Source organism: Setaria italica, chromosome V (assembly GCF_000263155.2).
Source record: "Setaria italica strain Yugu1 chromosome V, Setaria_italica_v2.0, whole genome shotgun sequence".
NCBI classification, from domain to species: Eukaryota; Viridiplantae; Streptophyta; class Magnoliopsida; order Poales; family Poaceae; genus Setaria; species Setaria italica.
In genome coordinates this window covers 39,980,395-40,003,027 of record NC_028454.1, presented here as the reverse complement: position 1 = coordinate 40,003,027, position 22,633 = coordinate 39,980,395, and the positions used below count along the sequence as shown (strand labels likewise).

Genomic DNA, 22,633 nt, shown 5'->3' with positions numbered 1-22,633 from the left:
TCATTTATCAAAAGTAATATCTCCTTTGATAGTCCAACGAGCAGTAACTATATCCCTCTAACTATCTGACGACAGATTTGATCATAAAAATCTATCTAATTTCTGACCTTCTGACTACAATTAACGGCTCTCTTTTTCCTTCTTACTTTATCCGCTCCCTTCCACATCGTGCCTGACACCGCCGCATGCTTCTGCCTAAGGACGCGCTCCCCCACCTCCGCCCAGCCTGGCTCCGGCGGCGCCATAGCATGGAGCTGCCGCCCCCGCGACAGCTCCCTCCCTAATCCGGCTGAATCGGATGCCCCCGCACCAAGCTCTGCCCAACCGCCATCCTCAACCACCGTGGCCGGCGGTGCCCCCGTCACCTCACCGTCCTACCCTCCGCCCACCTCCTCCGCCATGCCGACAGCCTCCCCAAGCATCTCTCTACAGTCAGGACCAAACCTGAACCGAGTTTACCGGAGTTAGCCATTGTTGGAGAAGAAGAGGAGCTCGCCGGAGAAGAAGAACCACACGAATCTCAAATTGAGTCCTACAATAACAAATTCGACAAATTTCTCCCCCAAATCTGTCAACGGATGTCAACGGATACTTAACAAAACTCTAACTATTTTTGTGCTAAGCATTGTGATTCTACACGGGAAGTAGTCGTAAACCGACAACTCGTAACCTGCTACACGGCTGAATAAATATGTGCCACGCACCCCTTGTTTGGCATCGTTTTCCAAAACTTTTGAACGGTGCCCGTCGTGATGCCGCCTGTGCGACGACCCAGCGCCCATCCCGCCGCAAGTCCGTACACAGACGGGTGGCTGTCACGCCGCTACCGTATCGCATTCGCATCTGACGTTGGCGGCGGTGCGCCTCCGACCAATCTGCCCGATGACATCCTCTTTGGGATCTTCTCCCGCGTCTCGGGCGCCGCCGACGTGTCGCGCTGCGCCGCGACCTGCCGCCACTGGGGCCGCGTCCGCGTGGTTGCCGCGCGCGCCGCCGCCATCTCCCGCGCCCTGCCACCGCCCGCTAGATTCCTTCCTCGCCTCGCCCTCGGCTTCTTCCACCAGCAGCAGAACGGCGTCAGCCACTCCGTGCGTGTGGGGGCGCAGCTGCGCTTCATCCCGATGGCATCTACCTCGCTGCTCCTAGGCCCGTCCGGCGGCGGCGCCCGTCTCATCCACGAAGGCGGCGCCTTGTTCGAGCACGCCCGCCCCATCGCGTCCCGCAACGGCCGCTTGGTGCTCGAGCTCCGGCGCGAGGCGCGCGCCGACGGCCTCGCCCTTTGCGTGTGGAACCCCATGACGGGGGACGCGGCCGTGCTCCCAACCCTCTCCGGCAAGGACTCTCCTGGAGATTACGCATGCGCGATACTTACCGGCGACGACCTCGACGGCGTGCCGCCGCGCTCGACGGACTTCTTCCGCCTCCTCCTTGTCTACAACCGCCGCGCGGCTCCACAGCACTGCGGTCCTACTCGTCGGACACCGGCAGCTGGGGGGCAGAAGGCAACAATCCCGGTGTCAAGATCAGCTGCCATGTGCTCCGCCGGCTAGGCCCGGCCGTCGTGGTCCGCGGCGTGGCCTACGTTTGGCGTGCGGCTCGATGACGGTACGATGGCGGCGGCGGCAACCATGGACGTGTGCTCGGTGCCTTACGCGCTAAAGAACTGTAAGCTGGACAAGCACGTGCTGGGCGTGTCGCCGGACGGGAGATTGCGCTTCGTCGCAACCGGGTTCGTTGCAAGACGACTCCTTGTAATCTCCTCGTTGATCTCACAGCTTCAGGGCAGCGTCCACTACGACAGCACCGCCGGTGATATAAGCATCGCCGTACCCCAGATCGAAGTGACGAGGACAAATTGGAACACCATCAAGCTGCGGTGGTTCGGCGAGAAGACCGGCACGCTCATCTTCACCGTCGGGGAAACCGTCAGCACATGTGCGATCTTCGCGTTGAACCTTGCTAGCAGATCACTGGAGAAGCTGCCCCACGGCGTGAGCTACCATGCGTGCAGAAACCTCTGTGGTTATGAGATGGATCGGGCCGCGCTCCTTGCGTGGCTAGCTCCTCAGTAACATATCCCGTGTAATCTTTCTTCATTGGTCTCAAGTTTTGAGCGGAGATGCTAGCGTCCGAACTTTCAACTCCGATGCTACCATCGGACGATCGAGAAAAGGGAAAATTCTCGCCAAAAATAGTTATACGGATGTTTCACGTAACATTTTATCTAGATCTCGATTGAGATGGATAATGTGCACGTATACGTAGCTGATGAAGCTACCATGGCTCACAGGCTCACAGCCAATAAAAGCGTGATCACCGTTGTATAAAAAAGATGCAACACGGTACTGTATTTTTTATTTTTTTAAAAAGCTCAACATTGAGGATGTACTACTTCAACATTTTGAATAAATTGTACTAGTTTATTCAGAATTTTGATTTATATTTCACAGATTGTTAATTAAGTTTAAAAATATTAAAACATGTATAAACATACAAAATCATAATCCTATAAATATTGTTAAACATAGAGATTGGAGGGGGAAATGATAACAAAAGAGCAAAAAAGAAAAGCTTATTTCTCTATGCTATATGGCCTATTATTGATGACTAGTAAGAATTAGACCCAGGGATATTGAACTACTTTGCATGTCTTGTGAAATCATCTTTCACGAGATGGATGATACAGGTCCTGCGCTATTATATTGACCAGCGATCTTTGACGAGTTTTGTGCTTGCCTAAAATTTGTTTCAAGATTTTCTTTCCCTCATACTCTCATAAGTTCTCTGCATAGCTTAGGAAACATGATTACTCTTTTTTGAAAGCAAAAACATGATTACTCTTGAGAAGACCAAAAAACACTAAGAGCATCTATATCAGGGTTTTAAATCTTCGGATGTAGCTACCGGTATCTCCACATATAGCTGTTCGATAAGGGTCCAACTATTTGCTCTCTAATTCAATATAGCTACTGTAGCCTCATTTAGCCGGCGATTAGTTGTTTGAAGGCATATCGCTAAATGGCTTAGCCGAAGATTTAAAATAGTGATCTACATTAACGAATAACTAAGACGATGACCAATCACTAGTAAAAAATTCACCTTCCATGCGTCCCATTTTGTCCCGGTTTAAAGTTGGTCCGGGATAAAAGGTTCACCAACCGGGACTAAAGCTTGGTCACTGGTGGGGGGCTCACCTACTGGAACCTTTTATCCTGGTTGCAAAGGCTAGTGGAAAAAAAAGACCCTGAGAGGCCTTTTGTCCCGGTTTGAAACACCAACCGGGATAAAAGGCCTCCTGGGATTTCTTCTTCTTTTTTTTTGCAGCGCCTGCCGTGGTGACCCGTTTTATCCCGGTTGGTATTACCAACCGGGATAAAAGGTTGGTCTTTTGTCCCGATTGAGTGATCTGGGACAAAAGGACCCCCTTTGTTCCGATTGGTTTATCCCGAATGGATTTTTGGGAGATTTGCACCTTACCAATCGGGACTAAAGGCCAATTCTTTACCGGTGAATAACATCGTCGTCTGCTAAAGTCACAGTGGGTGTAAGATAGCATCTGGAGCCAGCATTGGCCGCGACGTCGCGTGTCGAGATGCTGTCAATCACCTCAGGACCATGTCGGAAGAAAATAGAAACGATGCCATCCCCATCCTTACCTTGTTAGATTTTTTTTTCTTCTCGAATATGCAGGAAAGTCGCGCATCATTGTATTAAGTAGAAAAATAGTTTACATCTACGCTCATCGGAGGAGCTGTTTTGTTACCTCGTTAGCCCAGACTAGCAGTCTGGAACCTTCCTTGGATTAGTTGGTTGGTTAACCACCCTTCCCCGGAAGTGTCCGCGTCGTGGCGGTAGGTGTCATCACTGACCACTCCATGGACTAGCTAGTATCTGCGCGAGATGGATGCAAACCTACCAGTTTATTTTCTCGGACTTCCGCTGTGCCACCAACCAAAAAAATACGTACGGGCGGACGGCCAGCCGGCGCCCATACAAAGCTGGTTCGAAGAACATATGGCGTCAGACGACGGCCACACAAAGTCCATGCGTCACGGGTGACTACAGCTGCTATTGGTAAGCAACGTCACGGGTGATCACAGATGCTCCTCGCGTAAGCAACTGTAGTTGGTGCTGTCGTGCGATTCTCCTTCATTTCCTTCGTATTGATGGCACCTATCAGCTGTACACGTGGATTCATTATACATAGGTGCCATGTATGCATCGACCATGGTCCTGTCCTGTGTGTTTCACCGTGAAATGCAGGCTCGGAAAATGGGCACTTCAAGCTCTTCCCGTACTCCCTCCGTCCCATAATAAGTACATTTTTATAATTTAAAATTTATCTTAAAATAAGTGCACATATAAAAATGAGATCACCTAACTTTAGGTTATCTTCTTCTACTTTTTCTCTTCCCAAAGTGTAATGATTACATCTTTATAGGGTATATATATATAATTTCTCACTAACATTAATCTCTTCATCCAAACTCTAGAAGTGTATTTATTTTGGGATAGGGTGAGTATGTAAGAATCAATATTCACTATGCCAGAAAACATTTCCACTTGCGGTCAAAACCAATTTCTGCTGGCGGGTCTGGCACCCGCTAGCAAGCCACTACCAGCAGAAATGGTCTCTCTACTGGCAGGTGGACACCCGCCAGCAAAGATATGATTCGTATTGGCGGGCGATTAGAAGGCCCACCAGCAATGATATTTTTAGGAAAAATAAAAAAAATGGTTGTAGTCGCTCGTGCTATCGCAGCACCGCCACTCGTGTCGCCTGGGTTGCCCACGCTGCTCGCTACAATCGCCCGCGCTGGCCCTGCACTCGCCGTCCACCAGAAGGCTGCACCTGCCACCCGAGGCTGCCCCGCCGGCTGAACGCGCCGCCGACGACGGCCATCGGCTGCTGCGCTGCAGGCCATGCCCGAGCAGGCCGCCTGCGCTAGGCATGCCGCACCGCTCGCAGGCCACCTACGCCGGCATCCCCGCCGCCCGAGCCGGCCACCCGCCAGGCATCCCGCGCCGCCCGTCCAAGGCCCAGGTGCAGCTGCCCTGCAGGAGAAAGAGATAAGATAAAGATGTAAGGATGCGGAAGAGAGATAGGAAGAGGAAGAGATAAATACCAAGGGAGCTGGGTCCACGCGTACACGGGGCACGCCGTGCCACCCGCCCAAGCCTCAGGTGTAGCTGCCTTGCAGGAGAAAGAGATAAGGTGAGAGAGGAAAGAGATAAGATAGAGATATGAGGATGCAGAAGAGAGATAGGAGGAGGAAGAGATAAATACCGAGGGAGTTGGGTCCACATGCGAAATGCATTTGTGCTGACGGGTGATATAAGTACCCGCCAGCACCGATGGAGGCCATCTATACTGGCGGGTGGTTATGTCACCCGCCAGTACAAATGTGACGGGTTTTAACGGGGTTGGCCACTTGACCATTTGTGCTGGCGGTGGTAATCTTGCCCACTAGCAGTAAAAAATCAAGGTGGCAGCACAAATCGTTTCTGGCACAGTGATTTAGCATAAACCAATTGCACCCCCAATATTTAGAATTATATTGGATCCTGTCACAAATAAGCAGCACCGTTTGTCACGTGTAGTTAAACATTACCAAACTTTAGGTACACATTACTAATAATGATTTCATGTGCCCCACAAAACAAGAACATCGATCACTCTCTGACTACTCTTTCTATACAAGCACAGCCATGGAGTACGTACGGTGCACCCACAAAAGGCCGGCTGGACAAGCAAAATGCCAACCCGACCTGATGCACGAGCACGACCCAACCTCCTCGCCGAGAACGATCTGAGACGGACGAACGAACCGATCGTTCCACCACGTAAACCAAAAGCCCCGGAGAGATCCATCACACTCTACGGAACACCAGAGACATGCCCATGCACAGTGTCTGCGGAAATGGGCGGCCACCAACTCACCGAGGAAGCAGCGGACAACATCGAGCGAGTGACGCGTAGCAGTCTTGCACGGCTGCTTGGAATGCTGGATTTGTGGCTGGCCGCGATGCCAAATGGCTGTGGCTACCCCTCCGGTGCCGGGTTCACCAAACCACTCTTTACGGACGTCGTTACTATGATGTACCAAATATATATACTATAAAAATGAAAAATATAAAGTTCTCTTATTGTGTTCTTTAGGTGATGCGGATTTAGATTCTTATCCCCTTTCTGAACAATTTGATTTTATATTATGTATAGTTCTTTACTAAGTAAATTACACCCACCATACAATAGGTGGATGCAAATTGGTCCAACAACTTGTAAAATGCTCAATTCAATATAATAACTTGATAGGTGGGTGCAGATTAGTCCAACAACTTGTAAAGAGCTCAAGTTAGCTTAATGACTTAGCAAATTTGTGCACCTACAGTCCAAACGTTACATGACAACGTATTAAGCAAAGTGCATGGACATACAAATTTTCTTGCAATCAATAATTCTGTTTTTTTATCGTTAATCGTGACATGTCTGTTGCTTCTCAACGGTGCTTAACTTATTTGTTCATTAGTTAAATTGAATCAAATTTAAGAATTATGCAATTGGCATTACTAAAAGACTAAAATAAATAAGAAAGATCTTTGGACCTTAGCTTTCTTCTGTGCTTCTCCTCATGTATTCAACTGTAAAAGAACCATGTCTATTTCTATTATTTTTGCTCATTTTACTTTTCAAAAAACTACATGAGATTTAAAAAAATATTTATGTCGAATTTCTAAAAGATATTGTTAGTATATATTAACATATTATTTTTTAGCTAAACAAAAATGCATATCATCAAACATATAAAATAGTGTGAGCAAATTTATCAATATTGAATATGAAATTAAATATTCCTAATCAAAATTAAATTATTGTATAAAAAAATTAATACGAAGGTATAACATTAATTTCCTAAAAACATAAAGTTCTTGTTCTGGGTGAATACATTACCATAGCGACACGAATATTAATGGTCAAATAATGCTCAATGACTTGTTCGGACGCGAATATACTCTGACCCAGCATTAGAAAATAGGTTGCTTATTATATTACCTGGACTGCGGATGTACCAATTTGACAAGTTATTGCACTAAATTGGGCAGTTTACAAGTTTTTTATTAATCTACACCAAGCTATCAAATTATTATACTAGATTGAGCATTTTTCACGTTACTGGACCAATCTACACCCACATGACAAGTTATTGTACTAGATTGAACATTTTATAAGTTGTTGGACCAATTTGCACCCACTTAACAAGTTATTATATAGTTGGTGCAATTTACTCTTCTTTATTTTGATAACAAACATCGTCCTTCTCTATATTTATATAGTTCTACTGTCATTCATTTGTCTTTCTTGTCTATTCAACGAATATAACCTATCAATTCCTTTGAGCTCTAACCGAGCAAGGGATCATGAGTTACCATCATATGGGATCAATTATTGAACATAAAGTTTCATACATCTATGTATCGTTCATGAAAAAAAAGGTAAACGGAAAAATAACAACCAAACACTTGGAACATGGACCAGAGTCAAAAGGAAGCTCTCACCTACCCACCAAAAAACCTTTTCTGTGCTACTCCAAACCCCAAAAATCATTGGCCACACATCTCCTCCACTCTGGTACACACCCTGCAAGCCCAACCAAGCGCAGCGCCCTCACTGCCGGTGGGCCCCGACCGTGGACTCACTAACGCCGCATCCACCAAACCCCCTCCGGTCCTCCCCTACGGCCCTACCTACCGCATCGCCGTCAATTGTAACGCCAACTCCTCTGTCGTCCCGCCGGCTCACCTTTATATGCGCACGGACGTGTCCCTTGGACTCTACACTCTCCAGGAACAACCGCCGTTCCAGCGCGCCAACACAACAGAGACACACAAGAACAGTGAAGAGGGCAGCGTGCCCGCCATCCATCCCGGCTTCGTCGCCATGGACCTCCGCTTCGCGGAGAAGCTCCTGATCGGCCTGTTCGCGTCCGTCGTGGTCGCCATAGCGGTGTCCAAGCTCCGCGGCCGCAAGCTCCGCCTGCCTCCCGGCCCCGTCCCCGTGCCCATCTTCGGCAACTGGCTGCAGGTCGGGGACGACCTCAACCACCGCAACCTCGCCGCGCTGGCCCGCAGGTTCGGCGACATCTTCCTCCTCCGGATGGGCCAGCGCAACCTGGTGGTGGTCTCCTCCCCGCCGCTGGCGCGGGAGGTGCTCCACACCCAGGGCGTCGAGTTCGGCTCCCGCACCCGCAACGTCGTCTTCGACATCTTCACCGGCAAGGGCCAGGACATGGTGTTCACCGTGTACGGCGACCACTGGCGCAAGATGCGGCGCATCATGACCGTGCCCTTCTTCACCAACAAGGTCGTGCAGCAGTACCGCGCCGGGTGGGAGGCTGAGGCCGCCGCCGTGGTGGACGACGTGCGCGCCGACCCCAGCGCCGCCACCGAGGGCGTCGTGCTCCGGCGACGCCTGCAGCTCATGATGTACAACAACATGTACCGCATCATGTTCGACCGGCGGTTCGAGAGCATGGACGACCCGCTCTTCCTCCGCCTCAGGGCGCTCAACGGCGAGCGCAGCCGCCTCGCGCAGAGCTTCGAGTACAACTACGGCGACTTCATCCCCATCCTCCGCCCGTTCCTCCGCGGCTACCTCAGGATCTGCAAGGAGGTCAAGGAGACACGTCTCAAGCTCTTCAAGGATTTCTTCCTCGAGGAGAGGAAGTGAGTAGTTCCTTCATCCATTCCATAATTTCGTTGGACTAGTGGCAGTGAGAGAAAGTGGGAGAGCAACCGGAACAAACAGAACAAGCACCGTGCGACTCTGACGAAAAATCATATGATGTGCTCACATGGTGGGTGTTTCTGCAGGAAGCTAGCGAGCACCAAGGCCATGGACAACAACGGGCTCAAGTGCGCCATTGATCACATCCTGGAGGCGCAGCAGAAGGGGGAGATCAACGAGGACAACGTGCTCTACATCGTCGAGAACATTAACGTTGCAGGTACGTGCAGTACAGACTAACTTAATCACCCTTCAGGATTAGCATGGCAAAAGACTATTGTCCCTGGAATTTAGTAGCCTAGACTAGAAGTTTCTGTCATGCACTTCCAAGACGCAACGATGGCGCCATGTGAGGCCCAGGAACATTCTGCAACAAAAACTGTACTACAGCACTTGTGTTGACAAGAAGGCTACAACACCTGCAAAAACGCTTGACGTGATAGCCCAACATACCAACCAGTGTCAACAGTGTCCGTGCATTGCAATTTTCATCACAGCTACAAAAATAATCGATCAATTTTATCACAGTCGGAGCTGCAATGCAACTGACAGCAGTAGCTCACTCGTTCTTGTCTGTTTGTGCCTCTGCAGCGATCGAGACGACGCTGTGGTCGATCGAGTGGGCGATCGCGGAGCTGGTGAACCACCCGGAGATCCAGCGGAAGCTTCGGCAGGAGCTGGACGCGGCGCTGGGCCCCGGCCACCAGATCACGGAGCCGGACACGCACAGGCTCCCCTACCTGCAGGCCGTGATCAAGGAGACGCTGCGCCTGCGCATGGCTATCCCGTTGCTGGTGCCGCACATGAACCTCCACGACGCCAAGCTCGGCGGCTACGACGTCCCCGCCGAGAGCAAGATCCTCGTCAACGCCTGGTACCTCGCCAACAACCCTGACAGCTGGAGGCGGCCCGAGGAGTTCCGGCCGGAGCGCTTCCTGGAGGAGGAGAGGCACGTCGAGGCCAACGGCAACGACTTCAGGTACCTGCCCTTCGGCGTCGGCCGCAGGAGCTGCCCCGGCATCATCCTCGCCCTCCCCATCCTCGGCATCACCATCGGACGCCTCGTCCAGAACTTCGAGCTGCTGCCGCCGCCTGGCCAGGACAAGATCGACACCACCGAGAAGGGAGGCCAGTTCAGCCTCCACATCTTGAAGCACTCCACCATCGTGTGCAAGCCGAGAGCGTTCTAGCTTCGAAGAGCTGGCCGTGTGTGATCGATGCTCCGGAGTGGGAATGCTCTGTTCCATCTCTTGGCTGTCTTAATTATATAGTAGCTCTCTATCTCTTCAGAGTAGATAAATATTCAGACAAATGTTAATCGCAAGAGAGGGTTGGACAGATAAAAAACAAGGGATGAAATGTAGAGATCTGATAATTATTCAATGCAGCGTTCAATTGAAAAAAAAAACTCGTTGCAAATAACCAAGTCTGTATCAAGGTTTTTGGAGTCAGTAAGAAGCATGTACGCACACATGCCACTTACCGCTCACTCCCAGAGCTCTGGCAGAAGCAATGCAGTTTTCCTTTCAGATTATTGCAGAGTCTCCGCATGACTTTGGGGTAAACAATACAATTTCTATAGACCATTCCAATTTCTCCAAAATAGTACTGATATCATGGCAGTTTTCTTCTGGTTTAAGCAAAGCAAGAGTTGGCATAGGCAACATTGGTTGTGATGTTTAGTCTCTCCTAACTCTTAACTGTCTTTTTGGTAGCTGGATGCATTATCCCGCGGGGCGGTTTGGTGTTTCCTTAATTTCATACTTATCAAAATATAAGCTAATTTCATAAATTTTGTGAAGGCAACTTTTTAGTGATTAGCCCTCCATAATTCTTGCCCATGTCTTGCGGTATGTGATATAGTTGTAGTATTTTCGCAGCCAATGTTTTTTTTGTCATGGTGGCATGGCGAAAACGGTGAAATTCTTATGTGGACGATGGCGGCAACAATAATCGACAATGAGGATAAGTGCTATATTGTCATCATAAAGATGAGAATGGAAACGACTATGGTGGGATAGAGTGGTGTGTCCCAGCATAGCAGCTAGCCTCTCTAACGGGAGGCGTTGGGGGCGATATGGGGAGATAGAGCAGGAGGTAGGCACGAGTCAAGTAGGTTTGCGAGGACTCGCATGCAACTGAGTTGCCGGTCAATCGGGTCGTAAACCCAAAATAGTCCGCATCTAGTGGCTCAACGGACAAATGGAGCCATAGACAAATGGAGAATACACTTTAATACAGAGAGATTTATTGCAATAAAATTAAATTAACCACCCATTGCCCAGTTCTACTTCTTTTTCCTTTTCTCATCATGATTGATCCTGAATTTGCTCATTCCCTGTTGCGTGTGTTAACCTGCCTTAGCGGTTCTCCTATTCCCAAAGTCTTGCCTACATATTTGCTATTCTGCAAACACTGCCAACCCCTCATCATCCATGGCAGGGGTGAAGCTACATTAAAAAAATGCAAAACAGTGATTGAGGTAAATTTTTCACCATATTACCAATAACATATTAACTCTATGCACCCACAAGCCAAGCGCACCCCCTCCAATTTGCTTTAGTTTCGCGATGTTGGTATGTTGTCTAAGTATATAGGACCATATTTCTAACTATGAAGAACCGTGTACCTAGAGATAGTGGTTAGAGAAAAAAAGAGAAAAGTAGTAGATAGTTGTGCTCATATGATGGATAGGAAGCTAAATTTTGGACGACGAGTGCGAAAAAATTTCAATGCCTAAATGCCAAATCTTCCAAATGGCTAAGATCCTGTTTGTTTCCATTGTAAATTATATAAGTTGGAGTATAGTACCCATATAGTAAAAGTCCATCCTAAAACCGCAAATAATATGAAATAAGCTATTATTTGCGGTCCCATGTTGATCCTAAAGTGTTTTTTTACCATATTAGGCTCTGTTTAGATTTTGTTTTATACTCACTCCGTTCCAAATTGTAGGCCGTTGTGGCTTTTTTATGCATAATTTTTGCTATGTATATAAATATAGTGTATGTCTAGATTCATAATAATATCTATTAACCTAGATAAGTTAAAATGGTCTACAATTCGAAACAAATGGGTATAAAAAAAGTAATGTTTCCGAGCTCCGCATTGAACCAAGTTGGCAGAAGCGTTATTATCAAACAAATTTAAATACTATTGCCTCAGTGGTCAGTGCCAAATTATAACCTTTGAGCACAAATCTCGAGGTTTAGCTTCTACTATTGTTCTAATTCTTCGAGCACATGCTTGATGCTTCCTCTGCATCTTTTCTCTGAAGAAGCTCCCTTGTCAATACTTGTCCATGCCTCGGTACATGCACGGAATACAACTAGCATGTGCATGGTCATTGCAAAGTTGCAAACCATGCAACTTGTCGTGCCGAAATACTTGCATTGCACTTTCTTGCTAGAATGAGCTGTGCCATGCGCTCTGTCCGTGTCCAGATTCTCTAATCATCAAGGGAAGGGGCAAAAGTGCAAATATTTTTGACCCCCTCTTCCAGGTAGGCCCCTCTCCCGTCGTGCCGGCGTGCCCGGTTTCCTCTTCCCCTTCCTCTCACCTCACCCTCCTCGACGCTACTTGTCCACCGCCCCGGATCTACCTCGCCGCGTCGGCGCGCGGGACACCACCCACCGACGCGAGGGGGCAATCGAGGCGGACGAAGCGCCGCGCCGGAATTCGACGGGGCATCGACCACCGGAGGCGTAGAGCAAAATGTTCAAGTTCCTCAAGGAGGTGGTCGCGGGATCCGGATCGGGCCTCAAGGACTTCCCCTACACCATCGGCGAGCCCTACGCCTCCGCCTGGGGCTCATGGACGCACCACCGCGGCACCTCCAAGGTACGCCGTCCGCACTCTTCCCCGTCTCTCCCGATCGATCAGATCCCCCGTAGGGCTGGTCGGAGGTATTCGCTGTGTCGCTGATTAGGTTCGTAGGCTGGAACTGTTCGGTGTATCGCTGGTTCTGTTGGTCGACTTCGAGTTGGAACAATCCGGTGCGCTATGCTAGCGTGTATTTTGGTGTGCGTGTGAGGGTGTTCTGTGGGCTGTGGCCCGTGCGCTCTGTAGCAGGTTGAGCTCTCGGTGCTGTTTTGGTGTGGTTTCGACTGTGTTGGACTGTTGCTAGATTTAGTAGCTTCTAAGGATCACAATTGGTTGATTCATTGTAGAGTTGACTCGAGTTAGTTTGGTTTTAGCGGATGGAAGGTATTTGGTTTACATTTTGCAGGATAGTTGTGTGCAGTTGTTCAAACCTGGGTATGCTGGTTTGATTGTGTAATTCTTGTGGAGCTCACGTGCCACAGCATGCCATCCAACTTGGTGAGGTTCAAGGATAATGAGGATATTACTGCTACCAGCACTTACGTTGCATTTGAGTTTTTGGTGTTATATCTAAGTTTCTTCATGATATTTTTGTTATCTGGAGCTATGCTCTTGATTTCATCTGGTGCTATTGGAGTGTACGGGTATGAGGTGGTTTCTGGGATGTGATGCCTTGGGACGCCTGTGATTGCGATGTTGACTGCGAGTATTGCAATAACTGATTTTGGCCTGAAGGTCTCACACTATACTTGGCAGCAACTGACTCATTGCTTGTGTGGAGTTACCCAAAACCTTTTAGATTCTTTTGGTCCAACCTTGGAGTTCTTTAGAAACTGTAAGCAAGTTTGAGCCTCTACAAAGGGTTTGGTGCACACAGCTTGTTTCACTATTACATCACACCAGCAGTAGGCTGAGAAGATGATAAAAGCAAATAATTACCAAACCTAGGATGAATTGCAATCTTAGTAATGGTTAATATATTTTCAAATATGCAGAAGTTTAGAGATCGTGTGTCATGTTATGATTCTGGTGATTATCAGCAGTTGATAGAGTTTTATTATTCATCCTAGGTCTACCATTAATACTGATTTTTCTGGTGCAGTTTTGATTTCTTAAGCTGTTATTCTTTTTTTCACCAAAGGATTATTTTGTCTTAATTTTTGTTAGATATGTATGCCCTTGCCAACACTATTTTTGCCTTGTCTTCTCCAGGATGATGGATCGCCTGTGTCAATTTTTTCTCTGTCAGGGAGCAACCCTCAGGACAGACACTTGGTTGCTGGTCGCAATGGTGTTAAGAGATTACGAACGGTATGCTAATAACTGTAGTCATTCGGTTTTGATGATCTATAGTGCTGTAAATTTAAGAGTTAAGACTTAATGTGCAGTCTGTTGTGGCAAAATGTCAAGGCTTAAAAAAAAATCCCGGTGGCAATAAAGCCTTTTTTTTAACTGAAAATCTGGACAATCCCTTAAATATTCTAGATCAAATGGAAGGCAGCAATTTGTGCCAAAAAAGAAGAAAAAGATTCTTGTGATATTTCAGCATTACTTCTATGTGCTGTTTTGCCCACAGCATATCGCATCGTTTCTGTTGTCTTACTTTCATCAGAAGGAGCACCTCTGAAATATACAATTTTTTTCTTTGGTAAGTTTGCTATTTTGTTTCCCAATATCTGCTAAGTCAGTTTACTGCTGTTGTGGCTACTGCAGGTGCGGCATCCAAATATCTTATCCTTTTTACACAGTACTGAATCAGAAGTTCCTGATGGACCTGCCATGAAGCACACAATTTATATTGTAACAGAGCCTGTTATGCCACTTTCCGAAAAGCTCAAGGAACTGAATCTTGGTGGCACCCAGAGGTACCATGATCTTCTTGTACTTTTGTGTTCATCAAAATGTTCATTCACTAAGAAAAATCTTGTAGTTTCTGGCATTTTATCAATATATTTTGATTCACCCCTGTTATTTGTTTATTTATTTTCATTGAACTACATGCCACGGTGGCTAATAAATAATGGTGCAGGGATGAGTACTTTGCATGGGGGCTTCACCAGATATCGAAAGCTGTGAGCTTTCTCAATAATGACTGCAAGCTTGTAAGTCCCTGCATTAAGATTTGAAGAAGATTGCAATCTGGCTAAAACCTTACATAATTTGTTGCTTTGCGATATTCACTCATAGATTTTGCATTGATGATTTCTCATCATCCATTCTTGCTTGTGGTTGTTTTGTGGCGTTTACTTGTGGTTTTATTTAGTTATAAATGATGGAACAATATTATGAAGCATGTGGGTCTGTATTCGTGTATGCTGCTTGCAACAGAGGTGATTCTTAAAATGATTATTTTTTTACTGTTCGAGTCTCGATCTAGGACATTTCCTTGTTTTGATTATTTGATGTGGGTGCCTTGTACACATATCATTGGATTATATAGTGCAGTCAAATTAAAACGGTGCGGTGTTAACACATAATTGGAAACTACAAAGGCTGGAAATGCTTTGTTTCTTAAATGACCTGATTGCCATCACTTGATCAATTCAGGTTCATGGGAATGTATGCTTGGCGAGTGTAGTTGTCACACAAACTCTGGATTGGAAGCTTCATGCTTTTGATGTTCTGTCAGAATTTGATGCTAACAATGAAGTCTCTGGTAGCCCCATGTTGGTAAGGACTTAATCCCACACCTTTATTTATGTTAGTTATATGTATCGCATGTATGCTTCCCTCTTCTATATCATTTGGTGAATATTCAAATAGTGCTATAAAATATATTAAAGCTTGAAAACTTGTTTTATTTAAATTTCTACACCTGTTTTGTTAGGGTCTACTTAGGCTGTTCCTAGAAATCAGGTTCAATATCTCTATTAGTACCATAGAAATTGATGAAAAAGATGGATTTTATAAATAATTCCTTCATAAAATAACAAAATGTTTGAGTTTATCTAAAAGCTGTTCTGATTTTTGTGTTTTTTTTGCAGCAATTTGAATGGTTAGTTGGAACGCAGTACAAGCCGATGGAGCTGACAAAGTCAGACTGGGCCTCAATTAGAAAATCACCTCCGTGGGCCATTGATTCTTGGGGACTGGGTGAGCATATCTAACTCTTAATTGTTCCTTGTCCTGCTCCTGCATTGCATGCTTGCAGTGATTAGGCCTATAGATTTGTTGGCTACTGTATGGGAGAAATTGTGTTCTAGCACTTACTATATGGGAGAAATTTGTCTGCACTTGTATCCATAGCTCCTAATCTTTTATGTTAAGTAATACTGAGGTTTTGGATTATTTATAGATAAAGGCACAAGGAACTAAACAGAAACATCAAAGTGTGAATTGATAAACTGATGCCATTCAGACTTATCTATTGTTTGCCTTCAGTGGTCTTCAATTCTTCATCATTTGGTTGCTATTTCCTTAAAGTTGAAATAATGAGAACATGACACTTATGACAGGGTGTTTAATTTATGAACTCTTTTCTGGAGCAAAGTTGGCTAGAACAGAAGACCTTCGAAATATTGCTTCAATCCCAAAGGTTTGCTCGCATAATTTCTCTTAGGAACTTATTTCGCAATGTGCTAACCTTTATTGGTTTTGGAGTTTCCCACTGGTCTAACTGCAGAAGTTTCTATGCATTTGTCATTTTGATGAGTTATTTACTATTTCTCCCTTGCAGTCTCTGCTTCCAGACTACCAGAGGCTCTTGAATTCCACACCTTCTCGTAGATTAAATCCTTCAAAACTTATTGATAACAGTGGTAAGTTCAACCCTTTTTTCTTGTCATTTAGTCATTTTTTGGGGTTCCAATGGAATTTTATTGAATCAATACATTTCTTCAGTGCTCAGTGCCTCAGTCTTATTACAATATTGTACCCTACAAGGTGGACGGCAATTGCATTAGTTTTTAAAAAATTGAAACAATGTCTTTGGCTCTTTGTTTTCAGAGTTTTTCCAAAACAAGTTAGTTGAGACCATCCAGTTCATGGAAGTTCTTAATTTAAAAGACAGCGTTGAGAAAGACAGCTTTTTCCGGAAACTCCCAAATATAGCTGAACAGCTTCCTCGTGAGATAGTCCTAAAAAAGGTACCCTCAAAATCTAGAGTTCCCTTGATTCATCCATACATGATTATTCTTTCTACCTTCGTTAATAGTTTTCCCAACCAGCTGGGTGATCATGTGCTTATTATCTGGACTACTTTGTGCACAGTTGCTCCCTGTATTGGCTTCTTCTCTTGAGTTTGGTTCAGCTGCTGCTCCAGCGTTAACTGTTCTGTTAAAGATGGGTTCCTGGCTTCCAGCTGACCAATTTAGTATCAAGGTGATCTTTTATTTCCACTTTTGATAGATTTGTTATGGTCAGCGCTGTTTTATGTTACATCAAATAGTCTGATTAATAGATAATGCTGGTGCTTTCAGGTTTTGCCTACTATTGTCAAGCTTTTCGCCTCCAATGACAGAGCTATCCGAGCTTGTCTTTTGCAGCACATAGATCAGTTTGGGGAATCATTGTCAGCTCAAACTGTTGATGAACAAGTATGTAATCTCTTTTGTATACAGACAATTGGACATCTGCATTTGTGTTTCTGGAACATTTTCTGCATAAATATATCTAATAATTTCTCTCTTTTTTTAGGTTTTTCCTCATGTTGCCACTGGCTTCTCCGATACTACTGTTTCTATTCGTGAACTGACATTGAAGTCGATGCTTGTTTTGGCACCAAAAGTGAGTTGCTTCTATCCTACTGAGCATATAGGTCTATCATCGAGAGATGTAGTTAAAATCTGATCATTCACCTGAGCTATGAAAAAGTATTAACTGTTCTGTCAAAATTTTCTGAATTTATCATTTACTTGGCCATGATTTATATTCCAAAGAAATCAAAAACCTTACATGTATTCCTTTGGTAACCAATTTTGGCATGTGTTCAGTTTTGTTCTGGAAATGTGTTTTTTCCAAGGTTAAATATTATCCAAAGTTAGGGTTAAACTCCGACTACTGATTTACTCCTATCATTTACTTTAGATGCAGGAGCGTGTACATAACACATACCAAATTGCCCTCCTGGGATTTTAGATCCTCAGGCAGTCCTTTTTATTTTCTGCTGAAAACTATGTTCCCTGATGACTAATTGTCTGGCCTGATACTGCAGTTATCTCAGCGAACAATCTCAGGATCCCTCTTGAAGTATCTCTCTAAGCTACAGGTGGGTGCTGTTCTCTTCTGATTGAGATGCCCTTTGACTCTGTTATACCTGGTTAGATTTGATGAGTTTTGTACTGCAGTTATAGTAAGCACTGCTGTCTGTTACAGGTGGATGAAGATCCCGGAATCAGGACAAACACTACAATTCTTCTTGGCAACATTGCAAGCCACATGAATGATGGGGTCTGTCCCAAAGATACTACTATTGTGTTACCTGTTTTCCTTGTTGATTTTCCTTGAATGTGTTATGTTCTAGTTAGACATGGTGAACACATGGCATTATGGAATTTCTCTGAAATTAGCTATTTTTAACATGTGTCAGTTGTGCATAAAGGAAAGGTTTGTAGCATTTTTTTTACTCTGGAAATCCATATGCTCTAATTCTGCTTTAAACACAAAATACAGTAAAAAAATGAATCCATAGGTATTGTGTATAAGCTTTTGCTTCCACGTTCAAGGTTCATGTTTATGTTAAAAGTGCTGGTTTTCACAGCTGACCTGACTGTAGGCCTGGTTAAGGGTATTCAGCACTATTTTACTGCTGAGGAAACATGATAAAGAAAAAGAAAAAAAAATATGATGAAAACTTCCTGTGTGGCTGTATCTATAATTCGCTCCTAAGTGAAAAGTAGAACAATATCTATATTAACCTGGAGATGGATTATGTGCTATTCTAGCATAATCTTTGCCTCTTTTGCTGACAAGGCTATGTTATCTGACAGACCAGGAAAAGAGTCTTGATCAATGCATTCACAGTCCGTGCATTACGAGATACCTTCCCTCCGGCCAGAGCAGCTGGTACATACCTTTGCAGATGTGCTGCTTTAGTACTTTTAGATCTATCCAGCAACAAGTATCAGAGCAAGTGTGCATGCTTTGTACCATAACTGACATTTGTTTACTCTTGCTTCATGGCAGGAATCATGGCACTGAGTGTCACTAGTTCATACTATGAGATGACAGAAATTGCAACTCGCATCCTGCCTAACGTTGTTGTCCTCACATTTGACCCAGATAGGTACAACCTCAGTCTCTACATTCTCCTTGTTTCATGTTTTAAATAACATGCTTCATCCCTGTAAAATTGCTGGGGATCTGTGAGATGATCGAGCGTGAGGTTTTATGGCGCTAGACCAGGTCTTGGGCCCCGTGAAGGGTATGTGTTTTGGTGAAGTTTTCACAATTGTAGTTGGCCCATTTCTCACACATATGTTGTAGACAAAAGAAGCGAAAGGAAGGACATGAGGTAATAGTCTTTGTCTCATCACCACACTTGAGCCCAACAGCTTCTCATCACCAATTCCTCCGACCCTGTGCTACTGCCTGCCGTCTACTAGTCTACTGCTACTAGCCCAACCCCTTCACCTTGCTGCTGCTGGAGAGGGAGAGAGAGAGGGAGAGAGAGATTGGCTCTCCTCACTTAGCAAGGTTTGCCTTGCCTCACCTTGCCAAGCAAGGCTAGGCTAATGAGCGATGTTGGGCAATAAAATCATGCCAACATGAATGCATGGCACTATTCATTCCATGTTTGGATATAGTACCATCAAATGTCCATCAGAGTTCTTTTTTTTGGCCCCTGTGAAGCAAGTTTTGCTTACAACTTTCTGTGATAACTGCGGGCCCATGATTCAGTAGCATACCACACAAAGATAGAGACATTGTTTGAGCACTCTGCACAGTTGCTAAAATAAATTTGCTTGATGGGTGCATTTCCAGTTTGAATAGAAGTTGTAAAGTAAGAAATGAAGTTAAACAATCTAGGTGGCAGGCGGTTGATTCCAAAATGGTTAATTGCATCCCATTTGTAACACTGCATTTCGAACTGTACTTTTCTGCATGATGCTTTGGTGATTTGGTCTTTAAAACAAATCATGTGATGTTTCTACAGTGATGTGCGAACCAAGGCTTTTCAGGCTACCGATCAATTCTTACAAATAGCTAAGCAACACCATCAAAAGGTACCCATATCTAGTTTGTTGTTTATGATCTATATCCACTTTGCTGGATCACTTTAGCCTACTAATATTTTTGCAATTCTTGTGGGTTACTAGCGACAGGCAGTATAGATTGTATTTTTTTTTATGTTCTGAAGCATCTCTTATCTTAAGACGTGATTAAGGCAGAAGGTAAAAATCAATAAAAATATACATCTGGATAATGCCAATTAAAAACACATATTCTAAAAGCATCACTGCAATTGATTCTGGATCCTACCATAAATGGAAGGGATCCTCAGAAATCTCATTTGCATTTTGAGCTAGTTATTCCAACTTTGTTCATTTTGATTCAAGGGCTTTTGTGCTTTACTGTTTTTGGAACTGCTCCTTTTACATTATTTCTGGGATAAGGTCATCTTCTGTAATTTTTACTAGTAGAAGTATTCTACTTTACCTTTATGTTCTGTCAATTTGCTATTCTTATGTTGTCTGATGTTTTAATTTTGTGTACTATAGCTTACCACGGGAGACATGATGGTGGCTGAAAGTACTAGTGTTCAGTTAAAGCCTGGAAATGCCAGTTTACTTGGGTAAGCTGTCTTGCCTCTATGTTGGCTGCCAAAATGGACACAATATTCTTTATTAATTTGGGTGGGTGGCTTGGTTCTCAATCAAATCATCTACACCAGTAACTAGTTATTTTCTCGTTGAAAGCTTGGCCTAAATGCATTATAAACTTCTGAGTGCCAGTAATATATTTACATGCGTGTATCAATTGTGTGCTGTCCAAAATCTACGCAACAGTAGAAAAACATATGCTGATTCTAAGAAGCCACCCCAATGCTAATGATTTGTTATTTTAGTCTAATTTAATGTTCTACTGGATTTTTTTATTCAAACTCGTCTGAATCCAGGTGGGCCATGAGCTCTATTACTCAAAAGGGTAAACCTTCTGATCATGGCTCAATATCTACTGCAAATGCCAGTAATTCGCAAGTTTCAGCAACCTCCGCTGCCACTCCAGGTATAGGTAATTTTATTCTCCCAACTGCTTTAATCCCTAAGAATCACCACATTTCTCACTTGCATAAAGTATATCTGGAAAGAGGATTAAGAAAGTACTCCCACCATACTTGTTTATTTGTCGTTATTGACTAGCGATTTTTGTTATGCATTTGACTACTATTAAAGAAATAAATGGATGAATCTTCCAATATGATTTTCATATAAATCAAACTTTAGAAGTCTCACCTATCAATGGTGGGAGTACTTTCTTAATCCTAACCTTGACAAACAAGAATTGATAGTGTCATATTATACTTGAATCGTAACCTTGTGGTATACCTATAGTACCTTCTTGCCACATTCCAGACATCTGTCCTAGTATTTAGGCCCTGTTTGTTTTAGCTTGCAGATTGCTACAATCTAATAATCTGCAAGCTGAGACAAACAGGTCCCAGGTTGAGTCCCAGATTGTGACAATCCATAGACCAGATTGTTACAATCCAACAATCTACTTTCCTCAGCTTGCAGATTGTAACAAATCTACACGCTACAATCCACAAGCTGCAAGCTAAAACAAAGAGTGCCTTCTTTTTGTTACGTTTTGACTGTGAATACCCCTACTTAAACTTCACTTTGAAAGGTCTACAATTGAGAATCAATTCTATTGCCACAGGTACTCAAGCTTCTACTGTAGGGCATGCACCATCCACATCCAGCTCCCTTGATCATGCTGCACCGGCATCAGCAAGGTCTTCAGTAGATGGATGGGGTGAGCTCGATGATGGTAATATCCATGAGGAGAATGGCAGCGATAAAGAAGGATGGGATGATGTAGACCCATTTGACGATAAGCCATCACCCTCTCTTCTATCCAACATACAAGCTGCTCAGAAACGTCCAGTGGTGCAACCAAAGCAAGCAGGTAAGTTTGCTTCTGTCAAGTGCATTGGTTGGTTTCACGCAGCTGTGTCATCAACTTTCATTAAAAAACAGTAGTAAAAGGTGATATTACTTAGTATTGTTGCTAAGATCATAATGAGAAATTACCTCCCTATGTGTCAATTACATATAGCCCCTTGACCCACTTCTCAACTTCACATTGGATGACATTTCCAGTATACATCCTTGTGATGGTAATGAGCTAATTGATTATTAAATAACCATCTAATTCTTGTTTTCTTCTATTGATTTTGTCAAACACAGCTGCAACCTCAGCCAAATCACATCAACTGAAAGCGCCAAAATCAGAAGATGATCCTCTATGGGGTCCTATAGCTGCTGCACCACCCAAAAGTGCATCAAAGTCTGCAGACGTCAAACCATCAACGTCACATAATGATGAGGATGATCTCTGGGGTACAATAGCGGCACCCGCTCCAAAATCATCTGGGAAGCCTTTGAAGGCGGCCGCAGCAAACAGTGACGACATATGGGGTTCGATTGCAGCACCTCCACCATCAACCAAAGCTAGACCCTTAGCGTCATCAGGTAGGGGTCGAGGGACAAAGCCGGCACAACCAAAACTTGGTGCTCAAAGAATAGGAAGGACATCCTCAACTGGGATGTGACGTCTTATGATATCAAGTGTTGTATAAGAATGCAAAGTTGTCCTCTTGTTTTTTTCCCCCTTTGCTTTCTGGTCTGTCCAGGATACCATTCTTTGTAAACTAGCCAAAGCATTTATGTGGACACGATTTTGACCATTGTATTAGTCTTGTTTTACCGTTGTGTATTAAGTAGCTCCAGAAGATGTATGTACATCACAGCCAGAGTCATCTTGAATCGATATTATTAATATACTGGTCTCGCCTTATTTTGGCTTGATTACTACTTTGACAATTCCCTTTTTGTGTTAAGATTAAGCGTATACTTATGGTTG

The 22,633-nt window shown here is 44.5% G+C and overlaps 2 protein-coding genes and 1 pseudogene across 3 annotated transcripts; all 3 read left to right on the top strand.

The window, feature by feature from the left end:
- The first annotated feature begins 752 nt into the window (after nucleotides 1–752).
- On the top strand, nucleotides 753–2,313 carry LOC101768033 (annotated as a pseudogene).
- A 5,479-nt stretch (nucleotides 2,314–7,792) lies between these two features.
- LOC101768416 (trans-cinnamate 4-monooxygenase) lies at nucleotides 7,793–10,319 on the top strand. The gene is made up of 3 exons (XM_004970328.4): nucleotides 7,793–8,724; nucleotides 8,872–9,005; nucleotides 9,377–10,319. Exons 1-3 carry the CDS (start codon nucleotides 7,808–7,810, stop codon nucleotides 9,973–9,975), a joined length of 1,650 nt encoding a protein of 549 aa, XP_004970385.2. The 5' UTR covers nucleotides 7,793–7,807; the 3' UTR covers nucleotides 9,976–10,319.
- A 1,968-nt stretch (nucleotides 10,320–12,287) lies between these two features.
- LOC101767744 (probable inactive serine/threonine-protein kinase scy1) lies at nucleotides 12,288–22,584 on the top strand. Of its 2 annotated transcripts, none has more exons than XM_004970327.3 (21): nucleotides 12,288–12,625; nucleotides 13,820–13,918; nucleotides 14,321–14,472; nucleotides 14,637–14,709; nucleotides 15,155–15,277; nucleotides 15,592–15,700; nucleotides 16,063–16,142; nucleotides 16,284–16,365; nucleotides 16,553–16,692; nucleotides 16,817–16,927; nucleotides 17,026–17,142; nucleotides 17,243–17,332; nucleotides 17,760–17,813; nucleotides 17,921–17,995; nucleotides 18,535–18,610; nucleotides 18,731–18,830; nucleotides 19,701–19,770; nucleotides 20,266–20,339; nucleotides 20,664–20,773; nucleotides 21,428–21,676; nucleotides 21,958–22,584. In XM_004970327.3, exons 1-21 carry the CDS (start codon nucleotides 12,500–12,502, stop codon nucleotides 22,320–22,322), a joined length of 2,475 nt encoding a protein of 824 aa, XP_004970384.1. In that variant the 5' UTR covers nucleotides 12,288–12,499; the 3' UTR covers nucleotides 22,323–22,584. The 2 variants fall into 2 exon arrangements, with proteins under 2 accessions (XP_004970384.1, XP_004970383.1); XM_004970326.3 differs by having other exon boundaries at nucleotides 12,289–12,625; nucleotides 20,664–20,779.
- The last annotated feature ends 49 nt before the right edge of the window (nucleotides 22,585–22,633 follow it).

Bases quoted from the DNA above. Each gene is read 5' to 3' on its own strand.
- LOC101768416 (XM_004970328.4), top strand. From the start codon at position 7,808: ATGCGCACGGACGTGTCCCTTGGACTCTACACTCTCCAGGAACAACCG. The intron at 8,725-8,871 runs GTGAGTAGTTCC...GTGTTTCTGCAG, and splicing joins TTCTTCCTCGAGGAGAGGAA to GAAGCTAGCGAGCACCAAGG. The intron at 9,006-9,376 runs GTACGTGCAGTA...GTGCCTCTGCAG, and splicing joins CGAGAACATTAACGTTGCAG to CGATCGAGACGACGCTGTGG.
- LOC101767744 (XM_004970326.3), top strand. From the start codon at position 12,500: ATGTTCAAGTTCCTCAAGGAGGTGGTCGCGGGATCCGGATCGGGCCTC. The intron at 16,143-16,283 runs GTTTGCTCGCAT...TCTCCCTTGCAG, and splicing joins ATATTGCTTCAATCCCAAAG to TCTCTGCTTCCAGACTACCA. The intron at 17,814-17,920 runs GTGGGTGCTGTT...TGTCTGTTACAG, and splicing joins AGTATCTCTCTAAGCTACAG to GTGGATGAAGATCCCGGAAT.